The following is a 26,642-nucleotide window of genomic DNA, read 5'->3' as shown; positions in this document are numbered from 1 at the left end:
CCGTGACACGTAAACGCCTGTATCTACTACGAGTGCCCACGTGGACATTTTTTTCGGCCGACTTTTATCGTGCGCCTCTTTCCAGTGAATCACTATTATAACATTGCGTTTCGTTTCGGCCATCGTATCTTCGAGCTCGCGACCACGATTCATTTATTCGGGATTATCGAGTCTCGAGTTTCCGCTAGATTACCGATTTTATTAAATTCGATAGAAATCTGATCTTCTCGATCTAAGGTCGCGCGTGCTTGGCGTAATTTTTGCAAATGATTTTTCATCGCGGAATCGAATATTTTTCTGCGAAATATACAAACCGAGAATCCTTAAGTTGTTCGAGATGCGTTTTAAACGGTGAAAGAGATTTCGTCTCTGTGGCGAATATTTCGGAACTGCGACGAACGGAATTGTTATTATCGTGCGACAAATGTTGCAGCATATCGTCACTGGTGTATCAGTGGACAGGCAAGCGAATTAATTACAACGGCTGAGACGTTTCTCGGCCAAGTTAAATAAACGTTAACGTAGAATTTTCATTTCGCGCCTTGTTGACGCCGAAACCAGCCGAATTTCAGGGACGATCGCGAAGCTGTGCCACGTGCGATATCAAGGCCACGGCCAGCTTACCAAAAGGAAAAAACAAAAGTACCATAGTTACACAACGTGTAACCAGGAAGTTAAATAAAAGCGTAATAAAGAAAAGCGTATTCTGTTCTGTTAAGGACAAAGAATCGAGCACATTCACGGCCTATTAACATGCGTTTCGGCTACTTGAAAAGTTATTGCTCGGCTCGCTAGTATCGTTCCACATAAAGTTCTAGAAAAACAACTGGCTGGACAGAATGGTTAGCTTCTAACGACACGTACCACCACCAATGCCGACAGATTTCACGAAATGAATCAGCTATTACGAAAGCTTCGACTTTGATAAAACTAACACGGCGAGCGAGTGGCGAATTTCCGTTTTAAAATCCTCGCTATACCACGAACCTAAGAGAAATCTACATTTTCTTTTTATTCGTGGCCAATGAACTTGCCAAACGAATTCGCGTAATTTTATACTTGTCACGCGCGAAATAAAGTATATACCGGAAGTCAATGTTCGATGTTTAGTTAGTCAGTGGGATTACGATACGATGAACCAAAGGCTCGGATAGATCGCCAAGGAAATATCTGCGACGAATTACACACGGTTATCTACGGGACGATCGGGCTGAAAGAGTAACGTAAATTATACGATCGAACGAGCTTAAAGAAAAAAAAAAAAAAATGGGCATTACGTAATTTAATTACCAAAGCATTAAACGTGATTTTAAAATCTTATGTAACAACGACACGCGGTGGAATAAATGAAAAGTTTCTCGCGTCAAACACGATAAGTTGCGCGGAGTACAGTATCCATGTAATACGGTTAATGTTTCAACGTCTTTGAAAATTTACTTTCACATCGTGTGCTTGTGCGCCTGTGCGTGTATATATCGAGTGTTTGTAGATGATCTGTTGATACAGAGAACCGTTAGGCGAGCCCTAATATCGTTCGTCTTTGTTATTATCAACCTATTCCCAAAAACAAGCTTGTAATATCAGGATAGGTAGCCGTAAATTTTCCCATTATACCCAAGGAAAATCTTTTTCGACGATGCACGCCTGTTTCTTGTTATTGCAGCCAGTTCTAACGATACGTACGTACGTACGTTTGTAAGTAATCTAGACTAAAGAAAGATTGTTATTGGTTGGATAGGTGCATGGATATACGGAGGAATAAAGCCGTTAAACGTATATAGAGGGAGGATACGGGGAAAAAGCGAAAGATAAAAATAAATGAGAGAAATAGGCGAATCGTAGGAAGAAGAAAAGGCGCGAAATGGTTAGATACGCGGTGCGATCGGCGAATGGTATCGGTGAATTTCTAACCTCACCGGAAACACGATACAAGCATCGGAGATTCGTAAATAGAGGATGACTAATTTACCTCGTGGCATCGCCGTTTTTCTCCTCCATTTCTAAACGCTCCATTTCCTTTTGCAACACGCCACCTTCTGTAAACTTATCCAGGGACATGATTTTCTGTTGTCGTTAATGTTCGTTGCCAATTTCACACAAAAACCGAATTATATACAACGATACTCGAAGTTATATTTAGCACTGTTCAATATAATATATATTATATTATATATTATATATATATATATAAATTTATCTTTTCTTCTAAATATCTTTTATAATGCAGCTTTTCGCCGTTAGCTACCGCTAATCGACTGAGGTAGACAAACACTGGCACTAAACACTGGCTGATTTCTCATTCGCGCGACAGAACGAGCACGAATGAAAGAGAGAAGAGCAAGAAAAAGGATGAAAATAGGACGCACGGCGACGTATACACATCCAAGACACCACGTATAAACTCTTTCTCTCGGTTCTCCGTACAGTAGCGTCCTCTCTCGCCTCCTTAATTTCGTACTCCACCACGCGTGTTCCTTCTCCCTCTTTTTTTCTGATTCTCCGACACACGCTTCGTCTCTATATCGTTGAACACACGATATATCGGTCTTTCTTCCTTCACCCTTTTAACAATGATGACACACGACGACCACGCGTGGCACACGGTAATCGGTAGCGATTATTAACGGCCTCGCGAGACAGCGTGGCAAACAAAAAGAAAAAACGAAATAACGAATGAAGGAGAATCCACGCGACACACTGCTCCCAGCAACTTCCTTCCAAATGATAGAAAGATAGCGTGTCTCGTCGTTCGTCTCTTGTTCCCTCGACGACCGCCGAAACGAAACTCTTGCGGGTGGAGTAGTTCCGTACTTTCCTCCTTGCCTCCTTGCTCCGGCGGCTTTCTACTACCGTACCCCTTCCCCTCGATTCCCTTACCGCCGCTTTCTCCTTCTTCCTTGCGCACGCTGCCGCCTCTCCTTCTCTCTTTCTAACTAACGGAGAAATCCCTCCACGTATCGAAGACGCGCGAGCACTTTTACCAACTAAACCCAACAGACAGTCTAGTGCTCGTACGTGATTGGTTGATCAGTACGATCTCGGGACTGCGTTATCCGGTTCCCGCTACTGCTCTCTCGAAGAAGAAGAAGAACAAGAAGAATGATGGACACCGTTTTACGCGATGACACAACGGGTTAGTAACGCCGGTAGAAAAAAAAAAATACGTCCTCCTCTCGCAATTACGTTGGTCCTCTCTTTGTACGTAACACTTATATACATGTACATATACGTCGAAGACGCACGTGGATTAATCGGTCGTGTTACAAAGGTGATGTTGTACAGACGCGCCGTTTTTACTCTACCGAATACGAAGTGACACGACACCCGGCCTCTTTACCGTGCGACTGCGTTTTAGTATATTCGTAAATGACACTGGCCTTAACTCAGTGCACGTATACGTGGGTGCGTCGTCCTTTCTCTGTTCTCCGGTGATTCTTTCTTTCTTTCTCTTACTCTATCTTTCCCTCCCTTTCGTTCTCAACTACCCCTTTCTCCGTTTTTGCCGAGCGTTTCGATCAGCGCTGCTTGCGATCACGACGAATACGCGACGATCAATGGGGTATAAATGCGCGTCGAGACAGGCAGAGTCTCGTCCGAGTTTCACGCACACCTATCGGGAAGCGTGAACGCACACGGGTGTCGAATCGGAAGAAAAACACACACACGACTAACAGCAGCGTGCTACGCTGACGGTGGTTATATTGGCAGGGATATCTAGTGAGAAAGCGCGGTGGACACTGATATTATTTTTATAACAACGCGGTGCGCGGCCGTCCTAGGCCGCGCCCAATATGCCCCCACCCTTCGCCGGGTTTCCTCCCCTCCACTAACTGTTCCTCCCTCTCCCGATCAAGGGGAAGCCTTACTGTTCGTCCCCACCAAAGACATAGACCATCGTACCGGCGTGTGAGACTCGACAGAGAAGGGTGAATAGGAAAACGTTCTCCTCGACTATCCTGCGTGGGTATATCAAAGTTGGAACATTTTCTTCGCACGAATGCCATCTTGCTCCTCATCGTTTTTCCATCGTCGCGTTCAACCTACCTTTCTCTACGCTTTCGACGAAAAACAATACTCGCGATAGATTTCATTCAACTATCTATTAAACACGTACATTTCGCGTATTTTCACACGACTGGCGTACCACGTTGCTCGTGTACAGAGTCGCCATCTGATGGATGCCGGTAAACACTAAAAGTTGTTTTTCCATTTCTCGCTCTATTCTCCTGCTACCTAATTTATGGCACTTCTGCGAAGCGTGCTACGAACGTGAACAACGTAAAGGTGTCGGATGAGATAGAAATCGAGTCATCGCGTATATCGAGTTTCCACGACTTCCCTCCGGTTTTGAATTATCCATACTTCTAAATACGTACCCTACCGGTCTATTATATCGTGCAAATACAATTTTTCCTGTTTCATGGAAAACCTGAACGATCGTAACGTAGATAGTTCGAAACATATAAACAGAAATTTAATGATAAATTATCGCGCTAGATTTCGGAAAATTTTCGTTTGAAATATATCGTTCCGTACCATCGACTTGCCAGATAAATAAGAAACGTAACGCTTCACCCTTTGCCTCTACAAAGTCAAGAGTGCTTCTCTGATCAACTTGTGAGTCGAAAAAGGGGGAGATTACAAGTGCCCAACCACCGCCAAGTTCTAAAAGACACCGCTGTACGTTATTTCACGTGCATTTCACTCACGATTCATTAACCTTCGAATCGGCAAAGTACGATCGTCGAGCCTTCGAATCTATGCATAGAGTTTTACCGAACGTTGGAAGTACGGATTCCTGGTTCTCCGTAGAACTACAGGATTGATTCCGTTATGGAGGTCTCGCTTTGTTCGGCCAGGTAGGAAGGAAGGATTCGCCTTTCTTTTGTGCATGCCTGCAGGTATATGGGTGCAGGTCGACCACGGATATTCCTGGCTTTTCTGCGCTCACGTTTCATCCTCATTATCTTTGGCAATGACGAGGGTGTTATCCTTGAACTAGATTTATCATTCACAGAACTCTATGGCCGGATGGCACTTGAATTTCTGATGCGTTCAAACACCTATCATAATTGCGTTTCGTTATGCTCTGTCAGAATCGAAAGCAGTCCTCGTACGTCCCTCGTACGTTATAAAGTACTATTTGTAAATAAAAAAAAAAATGTCCGTTTAGAATCACTCGGTTTCTTCTACATTTACATCACGTCAAACTAAATGTCAATCTATGGTCTCTCGTTTCGTACATTCCTCGCTAAAAGGAATATTCATTTATCCTTAGCGGGTTTAAATTCGGTCAAACCGCGGCCAATGCCGTGTAGAATATCGAGACGAGTTCTACTGGCATTTGATCTGAATGGCACACCTGTACAACTTGCGTCATGGTCTTCCGGAAGAAAACAAACGATGATTACGAATCACCGAATTACGCCAAGGGGGTTCGAAGAAAGAGAGAAAAGAAAAAAAGAAAAAAGAGAAGGGAACACCGCGAGGGGAGTGGTCACATAACCGTAGAAACGTTGATCCATTATAAACAAGTGGACAACCAGCTAGAACATCGGGTCGAACTTGAATTTTGAACGTGCTATGTGGTCGCGTGGTTTCACTATGAATTTTTATTACAGAGGGTAACTTAACGAGCGATAGAAATACCGTTCTTTTCGACGCAACAAATAAAAATCCAATCGTTCGTGTATGCTTAGACGAAACGATTCTTCCGATGTCCGCCGTCAAATAAAGTTTCAGACAAACAGGGAAAAGTAATATAGAAATAATGCATATAGAAGCGAATAATTTGCCGGAACGTAGGCAATTCTCGCGAATTAACAATAAAACCCGTAACATGTATTTTCCATAATATATCGTCGAGAGTCACATGATCGGATCAGCACGTAAAAGCTCTAGCGTCGTTTGGCGCACACTTTTTCTTCCCTCTTAGCCTCCATCGACTAATTCGTTAAATGATCAATCGATTATCCTCTTCATCGAGCATAAATCCACATCAGCTTCCTGGAACCGTCTTCCACAGTTTGCGACTTATTTTCCCTTTACCAGACAAAGAAATCGTCACACCTACCTTACTAGCTTATTACTCGCGGACTCGATAAAAATATATCAATCGACACGACGCAAACCGGACGAGAATCGACGAGAAACGAAATATCGACGAGCTTTTGCAGCGTGTTCGGACAATCTGATCGTACGTAGAATTTACTCGTAGACTGACTGCAGTAATTCGAAAATTATATATCGTCGTCCTATCATGCAAGTACGAAATAGCATCGAAGAATTCAGTTCGTCGTTCATGCCCGGACGAAAGTGTGGACTTGCGAGCGTGGCGGCTCTTTGTTCCATGCGGTAATGACGGTTGGGGTAGGTTAAGGCAGTGTTTAAAGATAATTAATAGTTGCACGGCTCGTAAATATCGGTATCAATGAAGCGTGGCCAAGACCTGGCGTGGGATCGGTAAATGGTTTCCGGGCGCATAAAAATTAATGGATCTGTTGTCGACCTTGGTGGAAACTATCTTCGTTCCATTGTATCGTTCAAGGCTAAGAGCGGGTCGCTCGTAGGAAAACGATATTTCCAAGAATCTTGAACGACGCCTTTGAATTTACGCGCGTCTCTAACGCCGCGTGTTGTTTCCTACAGCCGGTTAGGTTTTTTAAACGATTACGTAAACCGTATCGTGTGCGTACGAATGCGACCGAATATAATTACTCGGTCGCTGTTATCAACGTAATTTCGAATGGCAATGCGATCCACGTGATTCCATAAAATCGTGGAGTGGGTAGTTTAATAACTGGGACGGCCGTGGAAACGAGCGATCCGAGACGAAGGGAACGAACGAGAGCGGCTTTTACCCCTCCAGGGTGGATCAGCCGATGGAAGGAAAGCAAGGAGGAGCGACGTAATTCGGGCCAGGAGGAAAGGGTCCTCCAAGGGGAATATAGAAGACGTCGGTGTACAAGGGGAAAAGGGTGAATTTAGGTGGGGACAGAGAGGGTAACGGGGGAAAAGAGAGAGGGAAAGAGAAATGCGAGGGTGCGTAAGGGTGGCGGATCCCTGGAATCAATAGTGGCCACGCACCCTTGAAGAATTTTCGCACCAGGAGTCCGGATGTCTCAGGACAGGCTGGGAAAGCTTTCTCAGCTGCTATCCAATACTGCTTTATTCGGTAAAGAAAATCCGATCGAAAAAATGGTATTTTTCAAGAAAGTTAGTGCAGTGATTTATCCTTTTCTCATCGTACAATGGATGAGAAGTATGTTTTAAAGATATTTGAACGTTGACCGAAACGTCGATCGATCGATCACGAATAAAATACACGTTACAACCGTATTACAACAAATAAACGAATTTTCTAATTTGCGCGGTTATAAGCGAAATAATTGTAAATTTGCAAGAAATTGAAGGCATTCGTGCATTTGGTATTCGATAAACGTCTAGTCTCGAATATTTATCAAAGCTTTTGTTTTAAGAGAACGTACAGAATCGAAATAGACCTGGCTATTTAACATTAAGACGTGGATTCGCCACAAAAAGTGCATTGTGTTGTTTTTGAATCGTTAACTCGTACGAATAACAATCGACTCGTGCTTTTCACTCGATACTTTATCGTAAACCAACCGAAATTGAAACATTCTACGGTAATTCAATAAAAAAGAAAACGTGGTCTCCTTCATCTCGTGTGACGTATTAGTTCGTGAGACTGTTTTTCGCGATATCGTAGAACGTTTAGTGGCAGGAAATATGTGTCTTACAGGTCAGTGAGTAAAGCGGAAAGGCTGGGAAAAATGACTCACCTCCAACCACTGCCAACTTGGCCAACTGAAGATTCCGGTAGGGCGTCGCCGCTACCCCTAAAACAAGGAAATGGGAAGCTGTAAGATAGGTAAGGATACAGGAATTTGAGGATACCGGGATAAGATATTTAGGATTGGAATAATCTTACTTTTCCTTGATGTGTTTACCACGATGAACGAAAAATATAATACAAAAAAGAAATATATATATATACATCATAGTTAAAAAGAGTATTTTCCTTCATACCAAGTCGTTATATGAATTTTCGAACAAAGTTACTTCGAAATCGAACGCTCGTTATTCGATTCTTTACGCGCTTTACGCGTTTTAAGTCGCGTTCGCTTTCGTAATTGTATCGTGATTTCGCTTTTACTCTCGAGTGGATTTTTACCTCTTTGAGTAACGAAACTTTTGTCAACTCGATCCGTCTTTCCATCGTACGCGTCCTTTGTAGATGAAAAGACGAGAAACTATGACGTAAGAAAGGAGAAACGTCCGCGACACTCGGCAAGAAGAAAAAGTTTCGTACAGCGGATAATTGGAGGCCTCCGCGACATGCATATTAATCGCAGTCTATCTGTGAGAGGACAAAAAAGAATTAATAATAACCGCGTCGCCAAGATACCGATCTGACCGGTTGGTTGGCCAGGTGCAGCGCGTCTTCCGTGATCCGTGCATATTCTTGCGGGTTTCTTTTTCACGGCATCCTTTTGCGTCGGTCACGCCAATTAAGAGGCATCGCCGTTAAAATCACCTTTACGCTATCGTACCAGCTACTGTGCAAAGTTTCAATTTGTCAAAAGTGAAACCTCTCGATACAACGTTTCCGAGAGTTTCGCTTTCGCTGTTCCCGTAACATGGCCGCAACGCGTACATCGTCCGATCCTCTTTAAACTACGCTTATATTCTTACAGCATTCGTTCGATTCTATTCGCTCGCCTCGTTACGGCCAGCATTCCGGCAAAATCGGTTGCCACGTACGCGATTTTGCAAATTTCCTCTATCGTTCGATCAAAACGAATCCGAGTCGATTACGAAAATCGATCCGCGTTCTTGGCTGCACCCCTTATAAAGACGCGATCCGGGCCACAGCATAAAACTAAATCGTTCCGGTAGAACAATTCAAAATTAAGGCATCGAGCGTGACTTTGGCCTGCAGCTGCGTTCAGCAACAAAAATCGCGTCTTCCCTAACACCGTCCAAGATTTTACGATCCGCCGTTCTGCTTGTAACGCCTTAAAGCGGAACCATTGACGTTACAACGGCGAGAAAGTGCATCGACGCACGGGGGAAGTGAAAACAGCGAGCCCGGGGAACACGAGGCGCGTACACCAGAGGGGTGAGGGTACATAACGCTTATTGCACGTCAGCGTGCCTCAATTTCGAGATAATTAAGCGAGGCCCTTTACACCTGCGGATTGTGCCAAGTCTGTACACGCGCATACCCGTGTAATTTTCTTTTTTACCGTGACGATCTCTGCTCATCTGTGGATCTACGCGTGATAAGGAATCATGCGATGAAAACGGCCGGGTAGAAAAAACAAAAAGCAAGCCAAACCACCTCCACTTTTTGCTGCAAAAGAAAGCTATCGTCATCTTGACTTAATGTTCTTACGTGCCCTTTCCTTCGCCAATGATTAATAGCTATTAACAAGGGGGAACGACCTGCACCAACATTCAGGATAAAACCGTGCAAGATTTAATATCCTGAAAAAACATAATTCACACACACACTCGCAGCCAAGCTGTTTTAATCGTGGCATTACAGCTTTTATACGTTCCTCCGTTCCACTTTGGGAATATTAATTACGCTCGAAACCAGCTGTTTTACTTCGCTCTATAAACTGCCGGTTATTTTGGAACTTTTCGAGATTACAGGCACGATCTATTTCGAAGATTTAAAATCGTCGGCTAATGGATTACAATTCGGAAGAATCGACAAACCGTTTCCTACTCGGAGACTGACTGACTTCGAAGGCTGTAAATTGACAATTTACGTTGGACGAGCAGTTGGATCATTAATCAGCTCGTAAGAGGTCTAGGTGATAATTACATTTTCGTTTCCGGTGCATTACTTAAGAGCGTAAATTACTTTCCGCGACTGACAGCCCGGAGCAGCTGATCGGTAATTTCGATCGAAGCTTCTTGGCTTACGTTCAAAGGCACCCTCGCGTTAGTTGGCTACAACTAACTTATACGTACGCGATTCTTTGCATCGAAATAATTTAAATTTCTATCATAAGCGTCGTAACAGCAAAGTTTGCAGAATCTTAAAGATCCAGGTATTCCATAAGCTCAGAATTAAAGGCAATGACACGGAATAAACAGAAATGAAAAAGATTGGTAGCAAGGTTAGGCAAAGCACGTTAGTAGCTAGGCAGAAATGATCGTTTCTGAGAAACAAAATTAATTCGATTCAAATTCTTTCGCAAAGATCAAAATCTATCGGTCAATGAAATTTTCGAAAGACAATTCTAAAGGAGCCACGTTAGCCTCTTGCGTGAACGCAGCTGCACGAAGACGCGTATCGAGCTCCTCCTCGTCAGGATATCGTCCCTCGAGGCTCGTAGGAAGATACTTTGAGCAAACATCGGAAGGAGCGATCCTACCGGGCGGGTCCCGTTGTATCGTTTTGTTTTCGCTCTGCCGACATACGAAGCCACTGGTAGCAGTTGCTTCTCGCAGAAAAAAGAATCGCGGCAGCCGGACCGAAGAAAAGGAAAAGTGTGCGAAAGGATAGCAACGACAAACGATCCAGCCTTGTGTTTATCTAGGCCGGCTTTATACGCGAGAATTTGCTAAGAGTCGTTGCACCAAGGATTACTCGAGAATTCTAGTCGAAAGTCAGGCGTAAAAACACCGTTTATTATATTGAAATCGCGTTTCAACAGGTGACAAGTTCTACGAGAAGATTTTCGAAAGGAGAAATTTCTCTGCTAACTCGGTAACACCGCGTATTTCACAGTGTTTGAAAAAGTTTGAACAAAATAAAAACTTGAAAGTTCAGGAACGAGGTACACGGCTGGAAAAAAGTTAATTTATGGAATGCCATCGGGCAGGAAGAAAATTCGTAAAGTTAGCTTCGGCAAACGGCGCTTGCGTGGAGCACCAGTGCATTCGACATAGATGCAACAAGTGCAGCCAGGGTATTACAAATCCACCCTATATTTGTAACGAGCGTAATTCATCGGAGAATGGCCTACTACTTTCGCCGCTAGTTCCACTTTTTACGAGCGTCCTTTAACCTTAAACTTGCGGATGCTTCGTATTAACGATCGTGCTCGTACATAGGCAAAATATTTACGCGATATCGTAATTTCTGAGAAACACGTAATGTTCTCTGTATGAAAGTTTAAAAGTTAAAAGGAATGTATTGCTCTTGCTAATGTCGATTGGAACGAGAAACAAGAAACGAAAGAGCTGCTTTAATATATCGCAAAAAATGGAAAAAGTAATCCGTGCATTGCGACAGGAAAATGAACGAAACGGCAAAAGTAACGAACACTGTCGAGATATAACGCAATAGACGCGGCTGTGTGTTACGCGTCTGCAACGTTACGTTATGTTACGCGATATCTCGTTACCACATTCACGTCCATCTCCTTTAACGAAGAGAAATCGCACGTGCGAATAAACTGCACCGCGCCGGCATCTCCGTAATTCAATAAACGTATTACTTTCGGTATCCTGATGGTCTTTCGCGTTGATCCGCGCTAACTGTCTCTCGTAGTAATCCTATCGCGTTTGAAACGCATCGCACACGCACCACCGTTCCCTTCGATCCGATAAAAAAAGTATCAACAACATCCAGAAATTCGAGTTGCGCCTGCGCTGCGTGCCGAAGCAGCCGGCTGTGCATTGACGCAACAAGTGCATGCAAGATGCACCACGACTCAGGGGGGTGGGGTGGAGTGGGTTGTTGGTTGACCGGGGGGAGAGGGAGAGAGAAAAGGAGAGAAAGAGAGAGCGAGGGAGAAGGGTAACGGGGTTGGGTGGGGTAGCCCGAGAAAAGTAGGGAGTCGAAAGGGGTGGAGGACGAAGAGAGGCAGAATTAAATGCAAGGCGAGGGAGGGGGCACACCACCGGAGAAGGGCACGAGGTTGGCACGCGCCGAGTGCAACGATTCGCTCGAAGAAAAGAGAAAGACAGGAAGGACAAGGAGAAAGATAGGCGGAACGGTGGAGAAACAAGGAGAGAGAGAACGTGTGCATCGCATCGAACGGAAAGATGCATCCTCGGCAGCTCTCGTGGCAGTTTTTTATTCGTTTTCCCCCGCATCAACGATGCGAACATTTGTTTGCGGTTTATGAAGCCGAGGGGACAAGTGATATAGACAAACGGCGGCACTTCGGTGCAGGAAATGCAAACAAAGTGCATTCAGTCAGCCGGGTGACCACCGGCTGCAGGGGTCTAACTTACCCCCATGCACCCTTCCTATCGTACGACCTGAATGACCTGATACGCGCTGCGAGGTGCAGCGGCGTTGTTATGCAAATGGGAAAAGTGCAGACCCGCGTGTGCAAGTGGAAAAACATGCGGTTCGCGTGCACTTCGTATTATGAGATATCCACTTGACACCTGAACGTGGAAGCTTGTCAAGTGGTATGTATTTAGTCGGTCCGATCGTAGATCCAGACGGTAGATCGCTGTTATTTATACGCTTGGTAAATAAATACCGATTATCTTCGTACGCCTATTAGGAAAAAGAAGCAGCAGAGTTTCGATCGGGCGTCGATACGTTTTCGATGTAAATATTACGCGCGACTGCGTTTCGATTTGCATTTCGTAGAAGCCGGTTTGCCACAATTCCAACGTACGATACACGTGTCTATGTTACGTGGATGCACCACAAAGTGGTGCTGCCTTTCGGCGAGTCTAAAGCAGTCTTTGCGGTCATCGCATTAAATTGATTAAGCATGTGCATGACTTCAAAAGTTTCGAAGAAGCATCGACCGCGCAGCGCAGAGTCTCTGTATTATGTATGTCTGCGTGAAAACCACAAAAGTGAGAACGAAGCGATCTAAATCGTACGGGATTCGAATGTGTATTCTCCGACCGTGCTATGTCACAAACATCCAACGTTCCCATCAAAAATTTCTATTGACATTTAAAGTATCTCATCGATCACGGCAAGATTTTCGAATCTTTAACTCGCTATTAACTGCTTGCACTTTTGAAGATGCGTACACGCGAAAGAAAGGAAGGCAAGGCATATATTTAGCATATGAAAATAAACGTGCTGATAATAGCATGGATAGAGTCGCACGATGATATAATTGTCACCATTCGTTATGAATTTTCCGTTCGGTTCTCACACTCGCGAAGCTAGAATAACGTCACACATTGGCGGACTTAACACAAAGAGGCCGATAGAGCCAGTTAAAGGAAATAGAATCAGAAACGCGGTGGATCCCATGGAATCATTGTAAGGATTCTTGAGGGGTGAGACCCTCGGACCTTAAACTAGTTTTCGCTCGTACCAGTCCGTTTCTCTTGGACGTCTTCCCTTTTCTTTCTCCATCTATTCTCGTCTTTTCTTCTTCATCACTGTAACCACCGTATGAGAGTACTTTACATTTGAAACATATCGGCTTATATGGAAATGAATGTTTAGCCATGCGTCGGTCCTAAACATTAAAAATGGAAGAGCAACACTCGCTGCAGGAAGCTGATACGCGAGTTTCCGAGCTACGCAAAGAGGACAACTCGGAAGTGATACTCGTCCCTCTGAATTGTCAATCTGTCTATTGTCGACCGACGACCTCCCCGCCTAATCTCCTTGCTAGCTATCTTGACAAAAAATTTCATTTACAATCTACGGCACAACGGTTACGTTCGTTGCCCCAATTTAACCCTTTCGCTATGCCAAGGTCCAAAACAACGCGCGTCACGTGTCGCAAGTTAAGCATCGAGATACAGAAGAAAAATTGCATTTACCATTGAAAATGATACTTTATATATTTGACATCGTCGATAGAATCGGACAACCGAATTAAAAGCGATCGCACGTACGGCTCGTTTTACCCTGCATTCATTGCACGTTGCATTTAATTGCTCTTATCTGCTGTCGAGTATCATTATGACCGGCAACAAATCCCCGGTTTATACCTTTGCACGTTCCTATCGTCGATAAGGTTTCTTGTGGCAACAGGAATCGGTGGTATGAATAACCGAGAAGAGAAACGGAGAAAGGAACGAGGTTGGGGGATGGTGAAATAACAGATTGCAGTTGTGGCACGAGCGAGCAGCCTGGACTCAGCTCGGGGCTCGTAAGGAGAAGGCAGGTGCCACATTTTTTTCGAACGCCTGCTCACCGTCGAGGAGGAGGCTGCCTCGATGCGCAGAGGCTCCCAAACGTTTCTACTAGGAAGAAGCTCTCGGTAGAAAGTTTTCGATCAAAACAATAATATCGATCGAAGTAAACGGTAATTAATGATCGATCAAATGCCACGTTCGATCAATTTTATATCCTCCACTTACGAAGCATAAATCGATATCGACGTAAAAATTTCTTGATTAAAAGATGGTCGTCGAACTACGTCAAAGTCCTTCGTAATAGAAATTCAGCCAGGACAAAGATATAAGGACGATTTAATTTCAAAGGAGTAACGCTAGTAACTAGATCGACTAGGTGTAGGTTTTCAGCGAAGAAATTAATGTTAACGCCCGTCGACAAATACAATCGCCGGATAATAGTGGCAATAGATACGTACCAGCGGTCCATGTGTGCGTAATATATGTGGCAGCATGCAAAAAAAAAAATGGTGCAAATGTAATTCATATTCTACAAATTCCCATGCATAAATATAGAACGATTCCATTCAACGATGCTAGAATTGTAACATCGTTTATCCTACTACGGCACCTATCTTCTTCTATCGACAGAAACAATCGCGATAGAAGAACACCGCGGAAATTTGCATAACAATAGATAACGAAGTTTTCGAGGAAGTTCGCTTCGGTCGAACTTCGAGCGACGTATGTAATTGGCCATCTTTGTTTCGTAGAGCTAACCGTACGATTCCTTTGATGGTATCCGACAATTATTCAAAATTCTATGACGCGGATGAGTTCCACTGCGGATAATCCTCGACGATTTTTGCTTGGACACGTTCGGCACGAGTTCAAACTCTCGTGTATGCGCGCTCGCGCGCATTTACTCGCGTGCGGCCAATTATGCACCTCGTTATGCCGGCATTACGCGTGATCTCTCTTTTGATCGAGAAATTGCCTAAGGTTAATAACCCCTGTTGAAGTTTGTGTAAGCGATTACATAAAATTTTTCGAAGACAAATGGACTATTAGCACGTAAGGACAAGTTGGTTCGGCGCTATCCGCACGATAGCAGAACCTGAGAAGTTGAGCAACTTTCTGGAAATACTTAATGTATAATATAAGTGTAATTCGACCAGGCGTTTCCTGCACGCTCGCCAAATTTACGACCGTTTAAAGGACAGCGGTTAACGATATTCGTTGGCCGAATAAATTTTGATTACAACCACGGTAAGATGATTCATGACTAATTTATTTAAAATGTGCATATTTGCATACGAAGTAACGCAATGTACAAAGCAAAGCGTTTTATCGTAAAGGCGTTTTAGTCGAGAATATCGCTGATCAACCAAGTAACGCACGTCTTAGCTAGTAGATACGCTTGGTTTCTAATCAAAATGCGATACCGTGGTACGAAATTCAGACACGATTTCACGCGAAGTAAGTTATGAAAATATTTAAAACTTACCGTTTCTTCGGTCCACTAGCTACGGATGGCTCCACGACAAGCACTGATCCGAGATAGGTATATCCTGAAACAAGAAAACAAGAACACAATTTTAAAGCATATTTATAAACAATACTATGGATATCAAATAGGTTTCTACTATTATTCGAAAAATTATATTTAAATAAAGTAGTTTGTTATATATTACAAAGGAAAAAGAAAACCAAAGGCAAGATAACCGAATAAATGGTAAATAAATATGAACCGCTTGAATTTTCTCATAGCATCAAGGAAATAGAAGAATTGGTTTATTGGGTCAGTTTAGACAACCTGTTTGAACCAATGGTACATATGAACTCTGACCCTGGTCAGAGCTACCGATGGGATATTTTCTCATGGAAAAATATGCTGTACACCGGTTTTGAAAAGTGGAACTTGGCGGTTGCTTCCGGGTTTTGATTTGCACATATACAACGTCTAACGGCATAAAAATCGCTGCACTGATTTGAAACTATCGCGTACCGTACTCATATTCTAATCAGGATCAAGAGGTTATGTGAACGTATCCGTGATCATAGTCTCGGGCTAGCGAATTTTTCGACACGGTCCGAGGGTCCCAACATACATATACATAAATGCTTGTATACACGAGTATTTCCTTTCCTAGGCACCAGGTGTCTTCTGCCAGTTAGACCCATCTAATTTTCTCTAACCAGTTCCTCTTTCTATATGTAATGCCAAAAAAATCTACGAAACCACTATTGTCGACCATCGAAAGTGACCCTTTTCGCTCGTCGTATACAAAATTAAATTTGGTTACATGAAAAATAAATATTTTATCCGTTACATGATTGGCAATTAGGCGGTGATTGTTTCTTATGCGCATCCTGTTCGCGACAAGAGGATGCGCGCGCATGTGTTTTGAAATCAGTCAGTTACGGTGATTAACACGACGTGCACAAGAGTCAATTACGTGATAGATTATAAACGTTTAAATTATCGATTCCGGGAAAAAAACTATTCGACTCTGAGATTGTTCGAAAGGACGTGTGTTTTTTTTTTTTTAGTATTCTAGTCGATTAGACGTGAACAGAAATACGCTTCGGTGACTTCGCAAGACAAGGCCATCGTAAGAATGTAAACATAGCTTGGTCGGCAGCAAATGGCACGATTTCTACTCACGATCTATGATCAAAACAATCTTGTTTGCAATACCGGCGAAATAAAGTATTAGAATACTTTATTTAATCTCGCCTTTTCGATCCGTATAACCTTTTGTAACAAAATTTTCGTTTAAACTACAAATTAACGATCGAAAGGCGCCATCTCTACTAAACGGTTTTTATGATTACAAATGAAGAAATGTACTACTAAACGGTTTTTGTGATTACAAATGGAGAAATGTATAAACATCGACCAGTAAAGTTCGAAAAACTATTTCAATGAAAACTTACGAAAAAAGACGTTCTTTTACTTGTAATTCTTGATCCTCGGACATACGTAGATTAAAACGATGTGTGCTTGATGTGTACTCAATGTAAAAAAGACGAAGAACGTGTAAGGTGTTTCTCAACAAATGGGACAGTAAGACATCAAATATGGCAGCCAACGATGTCAACATGCAGTGGATTGACCGTTAAGGCGAGTTTCTAATAAAGGTCGGTAGAAATGAAATATTCACATTTAATCGTAATAATTTTGCCTAAATTTGAAACTATATACTTCAATGCCAAAGATAGGTTAGGAATAGCATATACAGAATAGTAGATGTATCTGTATCTTTTTCTTAGATGTTTTGCATAGCTTTATGAGTTAGGAGGAATCGTTCGATTCAATAATAAGTTATTTAGAAGTGGTTCGGCGAAAAGGAGATCCGTGTTCGCATGAATTAGTTACAGTCGGTTTGCGCCATAAGTAAGTGGGCACGCAGGCTTGTTGATGATCGTGGTAGACCGTCGCAGATCGTCGTCGTCGTTGTCGTTGAACATCGATAACGATCTCGGCGCTTCTCATTTTCGTGCGCGGAGTGGTATTTTTTTGAATGAGCCGAGTCTGCTTCAGAAAAACCGGGTAGATCTCTCTTGCGGGGTACAATGGCGTGTGGCGAGTGGCGGAATTGTGTTCGCGAGGAGTCTATTAAATGCAGCAGAATGCTTGGTACAATGAGGGTATATAACATAACCTACCGGGCGGACTAGCTTGGAAATTCGAATGAATTAAAAATGCGTGTATTAAACATAAAACGACGAGGAGAAGATGGCGTTACGGTATCTTCTGTAAGTACTCGAAAGTGAAAAGAGGCAGAAAGAGATGGGGAAAAAAGAAAAGGAGGAAGTAGCGCTTAAATGGCTACTTAGTATGGTCCCGTGTCAAGTCTCCCCTCGAATGGTTCATCTCACCCTGTAGCAATAATATTCGTAAGTGTTTCCATGCACGAGTGCTCAGCCCGAGTACCAACAGGTTTCATGCGAAAGCCAATTCGCGACAAGGTGAGAAAAAAAAGGAGGGGAGGTAGAACTTGACGAGGTTTTAATTTGATTCTTATGCTGCGTTAAATTCGACGTGTGCTTTTACGCTTGATTTCACGTGTTTGCCATTTAGTAGGCTATTACGATAGGTTACAACGTCGTCTCCCACCGAATATAATTTTCAACTAAGCAGGAGCTGTTTGATCGCGATGATTCCGATCGTGTCAAAATTTACGACGGTCACACGCTCGAATATTTTTTCGAACGAGTTTAATATTTGCATTACCCGCGTTGTCTTCTTTAAGCACTCGTTATTTACAAATCAAGTTAAATAGATTATTTTTGAAGTTTGAACTTTTACCCTGCTAATCATTACCACATCGTATCGTACTATATGTTGTATCGTAAACGAATTCGACATGCTTTACGAGAAAAGAGTCTCATCCACAAGACGATCGGCAAGATGTTTCGAATACCAAGTTACGAAATCGGAAAAATTCCTAGGACAAAGTAAAACTTGGATATGGATCAGCTCTCGTTGCCGATACGAAGTTAGAATTACAGAACGTGTTATCGGGTAACCGCGAGTGATGCACGATCCGCGAAGAGAAGCGTAGGCATCTGTTTCGAAAACGGGACACCCGTTATATGCCTAAAATATACCGGCATCTCGCATGGGGCGCGCTGCTAAGAAATGCAGAAACAGCAGTTGCTATGCTAGGTGGTACTCCCTACAAACACAGGCATACTTACACACGATACACGCTCGAATCTCTCTCCTTCTTTCTAAGCATCGGTGAAATTCGTGCATAAGAGAGACACACGCAACAAGCACTCGTATACGTAGAGAAGGGTACGCGCGTCTTACCCAGTCACACAGAGATTTTTCGGGGGTTCGCTCCGCGTGTATACCGTATGCCTCGTGTACGCGCGGCCGTGTGTTCGTGTAACGTACACACTCGTGTACGAGGGAGTAGAGAGAGCGAACTAGAAAAAAAAAAGAGAAAGAGAAGGAGCGAGAGGAAGCGAAATAGCGAGAACTCGAGGGGTGTAGCCGTGGTGGTATTAGAACGGCAGCGAGAAGGGAGCAGAAAAAAGGGAGTGGAAATGAGATAGGGAAGGCAGCGTACGAGGGACGACAAAGTGAACGGGATAGAGACGGAGAGCACGGGTGAAAAAGGAGAGAAACCAGCGAGATAGAGGGAGGGAGGGAGAAAGAAGCTGTTTGAGCTAAGCGCAGCCAGGGTCTAGAAGCGAGTTTTCGGATCGAGTCGGTGTATGTGGGCAAGAGAGTAGGTTAGCAGGCTCTCCCGAGGGAGAGAGTAATAGTAGATTGTCCTGTTGAACGAGCAGGATGGCAAGTGCCTTTATAGTGGGTCAGTACTAACCGGCACCCGGCTAGCAAGCCTTCAAGGTCTCCTTAGTGCTCCTACCTCCTCCCTTCCTACCCACCATCTTCCCTGCTGATGCCTACAACGAAAACTGCCAGGTAGGTGAGTCGAGAGCGAGCGAGACCGAGCTTAGGAGAGCTATCCGGAGGTCGTCGCGCAATCTATCTAATATATATTCATTTTTTCTCTCGCTCTTTCCTTCCACCTCTTTCTCTTGCTTCACCGCGCCTTCCCTTTTCATTTCGCTTCTCCTCTTTGTCCCTCTTTCTCCATACGTTTTACCGGTTCCTAACTTAAATTTCGTCAATTTCTGCTTGACGGTGAGACGCGATCGAACGGGCTTTCATGCCTCGAAACCTGGTTACGTTCGAATTTGTAAAACGACGCGCACTTGGACAACGATTATATCTACGTAATTAGCAATCGTTCGAACATGCAACGTAACGGGAATAAAGATGAAAAAATACGTAAATTAGCGAGTTGCACGAGAAGTCGCGAATCCTCTTGAATTATGTATCTAGAGGTTGATCGGTTATCAACGTTTATTTATAACGCGTATATTATTAATAGAAAACGTTCGCTTCGATACTCGATAGCTTCAGCAACGTAGGTAACGTAAACCTCGCGTATCTCAACTGCCAGTACAGCGTTTTTCATATCTCGGCACTTGATACACCAAGACGATTCTTCGGCCAAGCACCGGTGGCGAAATACTCGTTCGTAACCTCGGATATTTAATACGTAATTATTACCAGAAGCAAAATTAGACGACTATTGATTCCTCGAACATCTACGAAATCTCGAGACGTATTCGGAGTGTTTGAAATATCGCTACAACGATAAGGCGAGCCTTACAGGATGACATAACAGCGAGGAGTTTCTTGCGTCGGTCAAGGAGCAAGGGAGAAAGAAAAAAAGGGAAGAGAGGTAGAGATAAAGAGAGCTAGAGAGAGCACCGGCTCCACGGGGAAGTAATAAAATATTTGGGTAGCGCTGCGCGGGAATGGGAATGAGAACAGGTTCCTGTTGCGCATTCCAGGCCGATGCTGAATACCGATGCCTTGGACACGGCGGTTGGCACGGCTAGGTACATAAATTACTATTGAGTTACAACTCGCTAGTTCAGTCCCACGGAAATCGTTTGCGAATCGTGAATCACGGGTCGAAATCGCGTGAATCTACCCAGCAATTTGCCGATTAATATTTTCAAACGATATATCGCATATATCGATTTTTTGAAAGATCGGTCAGGCATCGGATGTTGCTCTCCGAATCTAATTTTTCCAGTTTACTCGATAAACAAGGACGTCGATGTTGGTAACGATGTCGTTTGAAACATCGGAAGACAAATAACGCGTTTCCCTGGCAAATATCGCTTCTGGTACGAGGACACGCGATCCAGATACAAAACGACCGCGAATATAACAGAATCTAAAGGAAAAATGTTCGAGAATACAATTATATAAACATTCGCGTGATTCGATATATAGGTAAACATTTGCGTGTGGTTAGAATATTCGGTAACGAACCACACGAGGCGTTTCGTTATAGAAGCGCAGATAAGGAAGGGCACGTGTTTCTAATCGAGGAAACGTAACGTTTCGTTGAAGAAAATACACTGGAACGTTAGATAATTTAACGTACCTACATCGGAACCGTTTTTAATGGGACGGTAATTAAACGTACGGGTGTACGCTGGCTTCGTATTAATCTCAATTCCGCGTCGGAAAACAAGAAACGAAAACGAACCGAGCGAAATGGCGAAAGGAAGCAACGAAAACTTTTTCCCTCGAACAGACGAAACAAAAATATCGCCTTCTCGCTAATAGTTCGATGGATGGTTCCTTTTAATAAACGAAGATAAATATGGTCGGAGGACAATTGCGCTATCTTGCCGTGAAGTTTGTTTACGTGGTAAGAAAGACTTGAAAAGAAATTTGCGGAACAGAGAAGAAACAGAAATGATCGTACGTGGCCGCGGGATATCGCGAAAAGACAAAAGGACGAAGAGACGTCGCGTCGATCGGGTTTGACACGATGCGGTAAATAAAATTGGAGCAGTTAGTCGGTCGGATCCACGCTCGTTTTCGGCCTGGCAAAGAATAAAGCAAAAATTGCTTCGGTCTCGGTTGGCCTTGTGGCGTACTTCTCTCTCTGTTTCGCCCTCTGTTCCACCCCCTTTCTCTGTCCTGCTCGTTCCTTTGCCGCTTCTTTCTCGCGCCAAGGACTCTCCTTTCTTGCTCCTTCTCGCACACCCTTGTGCCGCGCTCGCAGCGTGAGAGCGGCCACACAAAGAGAGCACGAGAAGCACAATGGATTACTTAGACGGGTAGGTTAGTTTGCCGAATGAAGCGAATGGGCCCACGCACGTTAAGATAGGTCCTGACTGAGAATCCGCAGAAAGCGCGCCAAACGCAAAATCTCACTCTCCACTCGATTTTCACACCACGATACCGTCCGTTTCGTCGTGCTTACGATATCCTTATCGATATCCTCGAATTCTCGTCTCTATCGAAGCACCAAGCTCTCTAAGTCTGTATCTCGATGAAACTGTCGTTTCGTAACGTCGAAGCGTTGCGTACATTACAACGACTCTGAATTTCTATTAAATTATGGATGATCGAATTTACTTGTTGCATGTACGTATGACGATCGAATGGAAGATGTTGACGAGAGATTTGTCGAGTCGATCGAGTACGTATTTCCTCGAAAATTCGCGTCGTTCGCGGCTACATATATTTGGTTGCGTACAAGACGAGATAGATAAGACGATGAAAAAATCGCCTATGTGTATTGTAAGGTGACGTATCGTTCAATTTTAAATCCCGTCGCGATCGACTACGCCAAGTTAACCAGCGTGTGTGTTCAATTTCGCCCAGCCGATATACATACGATACGATATGAATGGCGAAAGTTTCTTCCTGAAAGTGTACGATACCGAAAACGAAAGAAACGGAGCGGAACTTGTCGAGATTGTCGCAAAGTTACTTGTACAGCGTACATCGCTAATAGCGTGAACGTCGTAGCGCGGCAGCGCACGATAACGACTTTTATCTGACAAATGGACAAAGTTCAGAATTTCACGTTTGTATAAAGTGGCCGAATATTTCATGAATCTCCGTGTAAGATGAACACGCGTGAACGCCCCTATCTCTTGGCGTCTCTGTTTTCAACATAGTAAGCCAATGTCTCGAGCACTCCGTATGTAACTTCGCGTTATCCAACAACGATTGACCAAATCGCTATCATCACGCCACGATGATCGAACCATTAATATCTGTAAGATTCGTCCGGTTACCTTGATCGAGACATTTGTTAAAGAATATCCAAAAATATACATTTACGACAATACTATTACTTATTATTCCGTGGCAATTGTTCTACGAATTGGTATCGGTAGAATTTGTCGTTTTATTCCTGTTCGCCTATCTTAAATACGGAACTCGTGAAGTCGACGAATCATCGTGATTTCGGCGCGATTTTCTTCGAGCAATGCTCACGATGCGAACCGTTGAATTCGACCATACATAGGCTTCGATAGACAAAAAAGAAACGCGCCAATGAAAAGAAAAGAAGAGGCATAGGGAACAGCGAGAAGCAGAAAGAGTCCAGGGTCTCCGTTCGTTCGTAGATTAAATCACTCGGTCACTTTTCTTTCGTGGAGCCGACCGGGACAAAGGGCGGCGTTTCTCGGAAGAGACTCGGTCCGAGGTTTGAGAATTAAAATAATATCCGCTCGTTCGGAGATTAATGGCGCCATGCCGATGCAATTTTTCTACGATGAGTTCCCTCTCTTTCGCTGCCTGCGTTATTTCGATATTCCTCGTTGCCACGTACGCGAGTTATTCCACGACTCTTCTTCCTATCGTTTCTATTGAAACTGCCCGTACTTCGTATTTCGACTCAGCGATAGAAACTCGAAACAAATTAAGTCGCCGCCTGGGCCCTCGACTGCTACCTACGACCCTAGAGTATTTCAGACGTCGTAAATATCGTCACGATTTCGCGGTATTTCGATAATCTTCGATCAGATTACGTCCCATAAAATGTAATTTATGATTTTGCATATTGCAGTCCATCTCTTGGGTTACTTTGGAATTTTATCAGAAAGTTATTCGTTCCAACGTAGCAATTACCGGTTAATTAAGATACCAAAGAAACGCACGCGTAATCTTAAAGAAAAATGCGAAATGTATTTTCCCGAGATTCGATTTCCATTCGATTTCCATTCGATCGTACTTTGCGCGCAACTGCGAGATTGTTCTTAATTCGTGGAAGGGAATCAGTTTCACCGAATCGCGTTGACGAAATGCGAAATCACCGTGAGCCCTGTGGAGGATACGACGGAGGCAGGTGCGAACGAGCTGTTCGTGCCTTTCCTTCCTCTCTCTCTCGGCCCGCCGATCTTCCCTTCCTTCTATCTTCCTCGCTTATCCTTCGATGGATACGTCGTTGCCCAGTTCATTGACACCTGTCGAAAGATTCGGATTTCTCTCTTCGTACCTGACAATTACGCGCACGTGGGCCCATGAGGACTCACTGCCGCCACAACTGGCAGACGCTTTAATCGTCTTTCTCTTTTTTCTTTTTCCCCGCTCTGACATAAAGATTCCGTTCATGGGCAGAAGGGAAGGACGAAAGTCGGTAGTCTGGATAAGATGCGTTTTAAAGAAATGTTTTCGTCGAGATTTTCCTCGTTGGTCCTTTTTGTCAGATAGCTGCGCGTCGAATCTTTTTTCACGAATTTACGACGGATGAAGCGTGAACGTTACTCGTTGGAAATACAGATTACGTAACCGGATTAGCTACGGTAATCGTAGAGAAAAACTCGGTGGCAGATAACGATAGGGTACGGTAAACGATAAGGAGCGAACCTATTTTTTTCCACTGGGAAGATATAAGGGAAAACATTGAACGGTCGATGCTTGGAGTAAGAAGATAGCTGATGCGACTGTTACAATAAGAAAGATTTCGTTGAAAACGGTTTGGTTTCGGGGTAACAGTGGTAACACGGTTATTCGCCGGGAAGTCAACGGCCGGGTATCTAAAACAAACACGTGTCTTCAAAAGTTTCTCGAGCGAACAGAGGCCACGAAAGACGAAGACAATGTAGATAGGAAAGAGAAAAAAAGTCGCTGCGTGGGAGGCCAAGGAAGAAATAGAGAATTGTCGACGAAGCCAATATAGAAACACTCAAAATAGAGACTGCTCCGGGGATAATTTCATACAGACGTCTCAACGTTATCACCATTTTACGGTTCGATGTAACCTCGTTAATTTCGTTTCAATATCGCGCAACGAAATGCCTGGATTTCCCTCGAAAACCTAATGCTATATGCTTTTAATTTTAACGAGTTCTTTTTTTTCTTTCTTTTTTTTTCTTCTTCTTCCGACGATATAAATTAGTGGTTTTAACGATTCCTCAAAATTCCTTAAACGATATCTTTAAAGACCGAATAAAAAATTACGATTGCTTAATTCCGGTGCAACGAGAGAATTTTATCGGTCGTTAAAAGCCACGGCTAATTAAGCCACTGATTTGCGGTTGCGAAATCGCGTGACTGATAGGGAAGTACAGTGCGAAGAATCATTACGTTTCATTCATTTCGAGGTATCGAGTATGTTGAAATTTCACAATGGCTTTCTCGCCCCCTGGTCCCAAGACCATTCAGTTAATGAAAGCGGATGGCTAGACGAAAAAGAAGACGAGAAGACACCGCACACTCTCTTTTCGCCGCTCTAAAGATAGCACTTCCTCCTTGCAGACGCGCAAGCACTTTTTGCGCTTAAGCCGTACATTCGTGTCGGTGTTAAATCGAGTTCTTTTCACCGTTGTTCTCAACCTAATACTCGGTTAATCAAATTACCGTTTCATACGCTGAAACCAAGTAATTTTCATCCGCGCGTATACAAGGAACGCAATTTATTCGAACGTCATTGCAAGACCTAGTCGCGACTATAAAGGAATTCTTCGCAGCTGGCGAAAGAAATATTTGACCGCTCTAATAGAAGATAAAATATTGGACTTCGCAGTTATCGTGAAGTTTCGAAGTTGAAACAGATTCCCACTGATAATAGCTGCTGTAAGATTAGTTTTATATTATCGACACGTACAACAACGTTTGGGTTGAACGTTCGTGAGAAACAAGGAACCACTACTTCGATCGAACATTGGTGGTTACGTTGCAAACAGCGCGAATGATGGTTGTAATTAACTTTAATCGTTTTTATTAAACACGTGCTATCTGTGTGTGCGCGTATCTTTCTGCACGTCACGTAGATCGATAAGACACGATTTGGACGTAGCAATAACGTTTGACACGATCTGCAGAAATTTTCTTTATCGTAATAGGATCGTGCATGTTAACACAGGATTATTCTTTTTGTTTTTAATTTGCTTCGATGTTATTATCAATGCTGAGGTTCGCTATGTCCGAGGAGAAACCGAATCGTCAAGTTCCATCAGTGTCGGTTACCGGTGCACTGTTAACAGGTAACTTTTTTCGAGAGCAGGTGGTCTCGAGCAGGCACGCGACAAATCAAGCTGACCGAACCACGAACAACTGGAAACTTGCGATTAAAAATATACATTCTTTTCCTCTCTTTTAACGGGCATCTAAACGGGCATCGTCGAATACGGACGTTTCGTCAAACTCGAATACGAAGAACGATATTCCCACGAAATCACGATGCCTCTACGTTCTAAAAACCGTTGTACCTTGGTATTTTTATAATAAATTCTAACGCGAAACAGAATTTTTTAATACGATTTCCTATAATAAAAGTTTTCAATAGATCATCGTATTTGTTAAGGTATTATAAGATATTTCGTTGGATTATAATTGTACGTTGGAAAATAGTGACAACATTTTAGGCAGTACGATGTTCTCATGACTCGAACAAAATGAAGGTATTAAATGGCGGCGAAGCTATAGTCCTCGGTGAATTAATATCGATGTTTGTAGTCTGATGTAGTTTAACCGCGACTAGCCTTAGTTTAGTTGGTCTAAAACGTAACACAACCCACCAAACTAGTTCTGTACTAAGCGGTAACGTTCTCCGCACACGGTATTGTATCCAAGGATCAGCCCCGCATACATATGTACCGCTGCTGCAGAGCAACGACTGAGCCTTCTGTATTGCTAACGAAATAGAGGGAGAGACTATTCCCTATGAATCGTTCCAATGTTCGTACCGCGCCTCTTTCTTGCAACCCGGCTTCTAAGCAAGCCGACCGTTCTCGTGGTATTCTTTGCTACA

At 43.5% G+C, this 26,642-nt stretch overlaps 2 protein-coding genes across 3 annotated transcripts in view; both read right to left on the bottom strand.

The window, feature by feature from the left end:
- Nucleotides 1-26,642, bottom strand: part of LOC139995838 (chromobox protein homolog 5) — a 193,930-nt gene that overhangs the window by 91,148 nt on the left and 76,140 nt on the right. The window lies entirely within an intron of this gene.
- Imp (IGF-II mRNA-binding protein) overlaps nt 1-26,642 on the bottom strand; it is a 71,560-nt gene that overhangs the window by 41,212 nt on the left and 3,706 nt on the right. Inside the window, exon 2 of one of the 2 annotated variants that reach the window (XM_072019684.1) lies at nt 15,545-15,608. In XM_072019684.1, coding sequence (XP_071875785.1) covers nt 15,545-15,608 — 64 coding nt within the window. Of the gene's footprint in view, nt 1-1,969; nt 2,816-15,544; nt 15,609-26,642 lie in introns of those variants that run through there. The other variant, XM_072019685.1, reaches the window with a different exon arrangement.

Source organism: Bombus fervidus, chromosome 16, assembly GCF_041682495.2.
Source record: "Bombus fervidus isolate BK054 chromosome 16, iyBomFerv1, whole genome shotgun sequence".
Taxonomy (NCBI): Eukaryota; Metazoa; Arthropoda; class Insecta; order Hymenoptera; family Apidae; genus Bombus; species Bombus fervidus.
Note: the sequence above shows the minus strand (reverse complement) of the source record. Positions and strands in the feature narration are given on the sequence as shown.